The 6820-nt window shown below is 43.5% G+C and overlaps 1 protein-coding gene across 8 annotated transcripts in view; it reads right to left on the bottom strand.

Moving 5' to 3' along the window:
• Nucleotides 1-6820, bottom strand: part of F5 (coagulation factor V) — a 69049-nt gene that overhangs the window by 25631 nt on the left and 36598 nt on the right. Inside the window, exons 12-14 of one of the 8 annotated variants that reach the window (XM_029482648.1) lie at nucleotides 3565-3777; nucleotides 127-1970; nucleotides 22-75 (exon numbers count right to left, since the gene is read on the bottom strand). In XM_029482648.1, the coding sequence (XP_029338508.1) occupies nucleotides 22-75; nucleotides 127-1970; nucleotides 3565-3777 (2111 nt within the window). Of the gene's footprint in view, nucleotides 1-21; nucleotides 1971-3564; nucleotides 3778-6820 lie in introns of all 8 variants that reach the window. The other 7 variants (XM_029482630.1, XM_021171705.2, XM_029482724.1 and 4 more) reach the window with 7 other exon arrangements.

The following is a 6820-nucleotide window of genomic DNA, read 5'->3' as shown; positions in this document are numbered from 1 at the left end:
ATCATCTGGAGAAAGGGGCATCTGACCCAGGTCTGGGGAGGAGGTCTTCTGGTTATCATCTGGAGAAAGGGGCATCTGACCCAGGTCTGGGGAGGTCTTTTGGTTGTCTTCTGGAGAAAGGGGCACCTGACCCAGGTCTGGGGAGGAGGTCTTCTGGTTGTCATCTGGAGAAAGGGGCACCTGACCCAGGTCTGGGGAGGTCATCTTCTGGTTGTCATCTGGAGAAAGGGGCACCTGAGCAAGTTCTGGGGAAGTCTTCTGGTTGTCATCTGGAGAAAGGGGCACCTGACCCAGGTCTGGGGAGGAGGTCTTCTGATTGTCATCTGGAGAAAGGAGCAACTGATCCAGGTCTGGGTAAATAATTGTCTGATCCAATTCTGGAGAGATGGTAAAGAGGCTTAAGTCTGAGGAAGGGATTGCTTGGTCATCATCTGAAGAGAAAGATGACTTCTGACTTTGGTCTGGAAAGAAAGATGTTTGACCAATGTCATCAGGGTAAAAGTCATGACTTAGGTCATAATCAAGCCCCTGACTGAGCTCTGGCGGAGAGGATCTGTAGCTAGGATCTGTGGTAGAGTGTGTTTGATCAGGATCTTGGGCAGGAAATGTTGGAGAGTGTTCCTCTGGGGGCACTGACTGATAAAGATCTAAAGAAGAGCTCATCTGCTCCGTGTCATTTGATGAGTACTGATTATAGTCAGGAAGTGACCTGTCCGTACTCATTGAAGGGGAGGTCTGGTTCAGGTCTGGAGAAAGAGCTGTTTCATTGAACTTGTGGAGTAACAGTGAGTGATTAAGTAGTCTCCTGTCTGAAAATGGGTGATGGTTATCTCCTCTCAAAGGGTCAAAGCCCCTTGGAGATAGAGGACTGTGTAGTGCAAGCTTCTTATTTTTCTTCTTCTTCCGTGTCCTGATGAATAACTGTCTTTTCTGAAAACCACTGTTTTCTTCCTCCTGTCTTACATGTGGAGATTTATGTCTAACTTTAGAAAATGTTGGGAGGTCACTTGGCTTTCTTGTTGTGTTTGTGTGAGAGGTGCTCTCTCCCCAAGGCACTGTGATATTCTGATTTTGAGGACTGTTTGTCAGCTTATTTACATCGGTGTCTTCACCATTTGGTGCTATTATTTCATAACTACCCTTTTCAGAAGCCACACGCCATCGTCTATTCAGAAATTTGGATGAGATCTTTTGCTTTAAGGGTATCAACTCGCTAGGAATGTCCTCCTCAGACTTCATTCCGGAATAAGTATTCTTTGGGTTTGAATGCCTCCCAGTTTTACCAGCTGGTGCTTTCATCCAGGAGAACCTGTGCTTCATCATGTGGGGTCTTCCTGTCTTGATGGTTTTAGGTTTATCTTGTTCTCGATTCCCAGATCCTTTTGGACCAAGAGGAAGTAGGTATACCACTGTGATGTTTGACTGTGGATTTTTCATATCATTTTCATGATATGAGCTGGAACGATGCTCTGTAGAAGAGTTGAGGATGAAGTTCTCATCTAAGCCAATGAGGTTTCTAAGGAGGGTACCAGCCACGGTGGCTCCTAAGCCAGGAAGTGTTCTTTGAAAGTCTTTGAGGTTATTATTGATGATTTTACTAAGGCTTCTTGAAGAGTTTGAGTCAAAAATTCTGTCTGTGCTTGGAGATATGAACTCAGAGCTGTTCTCCAGAGCGAGAGCAGTGAGATTGAACTCATTTTCCTCTGGATTCAATGATGAGTTTTTGAATGACCTAATTCCTAATGATGACGCCAGTAAGTACTGGTAATCATAATCTTCGTTGTCTATGCCAAATTCATTTTCTAAGGAATCATGAATTCTCCGAGTTGTCATGGATGTAGGTGTAGGAGGTTCATAAATCTCATATGAGTCGTCATTGTCATAATCCCGGTTACACTTAACATCTCTGAATCTCAGTCTTAGGTTTCTGCGTTTTGGATTGGAATTCATGGTGGTCAACATCCAAGTTCCTTCATAAGAGACAGAGAAGAGAAGGCTGAAAGCTCAGAAAAAGTTACAAAAACAGGAGGATCTGTTGGGGAAAAAATTTTTAGTGAATTTTAACCAGAGGTAGCCACATGTGAACTATGGTCCAGGCTGGTCTATGAGTGGTAAATTCCTGAGCCTTGGTGACATAAAAGAAAAAACAGGAATAAGGTATTTAGAAATTTTTAAAAAGTGTAACTTGATATTGTTTTGGCATCACAAGGTCACAAGGTCACAAGATCAGTGTACATATAGGCTAGGGTATTTATGATCTGTGGAGATTAAGGAGAAAAATAGACCTTCATTTTGGATTGTTCAAGAGTCACTGTTTTAGAAAATATCAATAAAAAGGGACAGGGGTTGATGATAAAATAGATCTTGAAATCATGACTATCTTCTTAGTTGTACAATTTGCCTAAGACTCGGAGTTTGGGAGATGATGATGAGATTGTCTTTTCACACAAAAGGGATATTTAAGTATTTCTAGGAAATGACATACATGGGGACAGAGTGAGTTTGAGTCACATTGAAAGTGAATTACTGACACACTAAGGATGATCTGGGACATCTCCAGTGGGAACTGCATGTTGAGTGCTAAGCACTTGGCATATCTTACAGCTAGGAGCTGATGCAACTCTGTAAAGCCCTGGCCTGCTTTTCAGATGAGTGACTTAAGCCTTAGTGAGGGTGAGTAACCTGTCTAAAGTTGCAAAAACACTGAGTGGCAGACAGTGGTTTGAACTTGGGTCTTATATGCCAATGTGGTCTCTTAGACAGCCTCTAAGGCTTATTTAATGATTATTCACCAGAGGGTGGAATGGTCTCTGCTAAGAATTAAAAAGTGGATCTGGGGAGATGGTTCAGCTGCCACAAGGACCTAAGTTTGATCCCTAGAATCCATGTCATTTTGTTTTGTTTTTAAGAGCTAGGCATGGTAGCCCATGTTTGTAAAGACAGCTCCCAGGTGTGTGTGTGTGTGTGTGTGTGTGTGTGTGTGTGTGTGTGTGTAGGGGGGCGCACTGGAGAGATGGCTTGGTGGTTAAGATCATTGACTATTCTTACAGAGGTCCTGAGTTCAGTTCCCAGCAACCACATGGTGACTCACAACCATCTATAATGGGATCCGATGCCCTCTTCTGTGGTGTCTGAAGTCAGCTGCAGTATACTCATATACATAAAATAAATACATCTAAACAAACAGCTCCAGGGAAGTGTACATAGGTGTGACCTTGGGATTAGTAGACACTATACCCTAGTTGGCAAATTCTATGCTAGTGCTTTATCAAAAGGTGGACAAGACCTGAGAAATGACATCAAAGGTTGTTTTCATGGCTAATATCTTTATGCTGCTTCTCATAGTTACATTTATCTTTTCTGCCATGGTATGTCTTTACTACCCAGTTGTTCCAGGGATGTGCAAGCTAATCTCCCAACCATAAACAACAAGAATCAGTGTAAGGCAAGCCTGCAGGGGTCCCAGAGACACACCAGGAGTGGTGGTGATTTAGAGAGCTCAGCAGACCTTTTCCACCTGAGATCCCATGAGCGAGCTCTCCCAGTATCCACACTCTTACTCACCAACATTATCCATTGTGACTGTCACAGATTCACCACGCATGGGGAACAGGGTCAAGGTGTCCTCGTGCCTCCTCCCATAGATGAATGAGTGCCCAGTGAAGTGGATGGTCAAGATATCATCATGAGTTCCCACACTGCAGAAGTGCCACTGGACAGTGTCATCAAAACAGAATCCCAGAGTGGAAATGCTCTCAGGCACGTAGCCGTTGATAGCTGAAGGAGGAATAGCTGTCAAATGCCAGGCCTGTACAACAAGAGGACCCACATCTAATGATCTCCAGGTCCCTGTGTTCATTTGGTGGCATCAAAATGGTGATTATTAAAGATAAGCTTTATAACGTCTAACAATGTGTGAGCAGGTCATAGGCCACATTCAGCTTTGTCAGTGATGGCCGAGTGGAAAAAGTCAGGATGAAGACAAGCCTTTCGTGCATGTTGATTTAGTTAATCATTCACCAAGCAGATATAAATTGATTTAAATTGTTCAAGATGCATCTACTGGAAGGACACGTCTAGGTATAATAACTCTATCTTCTTGGCATAGTAGATATGAGTAAAATGGATGTCACACAAAGAAGCCTACTTAGTGCATTTGTCATTGAGACCTAATATCTGTTAGATAGCCTACAGTTGACCTAACAGTTTCCATTCAAGTACTGAGCTCATATATTTTAATTTCTATTAAAGGAAGACCAATTTAGGTAACATTTTAATTTGCATATGTGCTGAGGGTGATGATCCCATTAAGATACAATTCATTTGAGGGCACAATCTATACACACAGGTCATCATTGTGACCAGTCCTAGTATGATGCTTGGTACTAAAATAAAAAAGATTTTAAGTGACTATGTACCAAATTCATGTAGAGTTGCTGAAGGTGTGTGCTACTAGCTTCTACATCATTCCAGGTGCTATGCTTAATGGCCTAATGTGATGGACTGGCTACAAGTGGCTACTAAGATGTAGGTGGACTCCACAGACATGAGCTTTAAGGATCAAATAAATACATATTCTTCTGCAAACACGTGTCATGGTTTGAATATGCTTGGCCCAGGGAGTGGTGCTATTTGGAGGTGTGGCCTTGTTGGAGTAGGTGTGTCACTGTGGGTGTGGGCTTTAAGACCCTCACCCTAGCTGCCTGGAAGTCAGTATTCTACTAGCAGCCTTCAGATGAAGATATAGAACTCTCAGCTCTGCCTGCACCATGCCTGACTGGACGCTGCCATGCTCCAGCCTTGATGATGATGTACTGACTCTCTGAACCTGTAAGCCAGCCCCAATTAGACGTCATCCTTTATAAGACTTGCCTTGGTCATGGTGTCTGTTCACAGCAGTAAAACCCTAATTAAGATAGAAGTTGGTTCCAGGGACTGGGGTATTGTTGTGATAGGCCAGACCATGCTTTTGTTTGGAAGAATGTGGATTTTGCGACTTTGGATTTGGAAAGTAGTGGAATGCTTTAAATGGGGCTTAATGGGCTATCCTAGTAGGAATATGGAAGACTTTGCTACTGAGAGTGATTTGAGTTGTGTGGACCTGGCCCAAGAGTTTCAGTGGAAAATTTCAATATGTGGACTAGAGACCATTCTTGTGGAATTTTGGTGAAGAATGCGACTACTTCTTTGCCCTTATCTGAAGTGTCTGCCTGAGGCTAAAGTGAAGAGACTCATGTTAATTGCATTGGCAAAGGAAGTCTCAGAAATGCCCATCATAGACTTTATTCTCTGGTTAAGTCTCATGAAGAGCATTTTGAACAAACATAGCAAGCTGAGAAAGGAAAAATACAAAATATATAGTTTGAGTATTAAGTGGGTACCAGGAAGTAAAATGGAGCTGAATCCTGTGATCAAGGTTGTTAAATTGAATTAAGGGAATAATTAAGTGACCTTAGGGCAAGATCCTACCCAGCTAAGTTTGGGTACGGGCATAGTAGTACAATCTTTTAATCCCAGGAAGCAAAGATAAGCAGATCTCTGAGTTCAAAGTCACTCTATGGAGCAAGTTCCAGAACAGCCAAGCTTAGGTAGTGAAGGAGTTGGAAAACAGAAAGCTTGTGATAATGTAATAGAACAAGGGACCCATGTTCCAGCCCCAGCAAGCAGCAGAACTCGGCAGCTTTGGAAATGTGGCTCTGGCTTTAGAGTCCAGAATAGAAGAAACTACTGGGATAATTGATGCTGGTTAGCTGGAGCTAAGAAATTAGTGATAATTAAGAAGAGATCAGCATCACTGAGGTGAAATCTTCTGGGAAGTGTTTAATGAAAGCACAAAAAAAGCTATGTTCAAGAGGTAGCCAAGGTTGTACCTCCTGCAGCAGTTGTATTTGGTAATGTGTAAGAGTTACCCAGGTGGTACTAGTTTTGAAGGCATGAAGGAGCCATGAAGAACAGTTGAAGCTTGGCGCTGTGAGAGCCCATGGAGGGCCACTGGTGAAGGTTCAGCCTCAGCTGTAGTTGATGGCCCAGGACTGAAGGGGTCATCCAAAGGATTTGAGGCTTGGCACCATGAAGAGAGCCTATGAGAGGCTATAGGTGAAGGCTAGTTGCAGTGGAAGACCCTAGTGTATTGGAGATGCCAGTACTGTGGGATGATCACCAAGAACAGCAGCAGCAGTGGAGTAGATCCACCTGAGCCTAGAGTGCTACAGAAGGCAGAGCTGGGGAAGTGACCCAGGCCCTTTGGAGGAGCCCAGGAGATCATGTGTAAATCCCAGACATTGAAACAAGAAGCTGTAACGTTGAAGTTGCCTTGGAGACCCCAAGATTTTTGAGATGCCAGAGCCATAATGCTATCTGCTGAAGAATGCTACTAACAGGGAGTGGAACCATCCCAGAAAAAGAAGTTTGCTGCAGTCAACAAAGATGAAAAAAGGTGTTGGAGATCTGAAGACTGCTTTGACATCAGACATGGAGATGCAGAGTTTGGAGTTTGCCCAGCCGGTTTCCTGTCTTGCTTTGGGGATTACAGTTAAGTGTTTCGATAGCTCTCAGAAGAGACTTTGAACTTTGGACTTTTAGCATTGTTGAGACTGCTATAGACTATGGGACTTTGGAAGTTGGACTAAATGTACTTTTTATTATGCTATGGCTAAACATGCTCCCTATAGACATGTGTTTGAACAAGCCTATGGGGACCAGGGAGTGCAGTGTCATGGTTTGAATATGCCTGGCCCAGGGGTATTCAACAAGCCCATCAATAAGTCCTAGAGCTGTGAGTGAGGGAGTGGGGGGAGGGGAGGGGAGAGGGAGGGGAGAG

The sequence above is a fragment of the Mus caroli genome, chromosome 1, assembly GCF_900094665.2.
Source record: "Mus caroli chromosome 1, CAROLI_EIJ_v1.1, whole genome shotgun sequence".
NCBI classification, from domain to species: Eukaryota; Metazoa; Chordata; class Mammalia; order Rodentia; family Muridae; genus Mus; species Mus caroli.
This window is presented reverse-complemented; position numbering and strand designations above follow the sequence as displayed.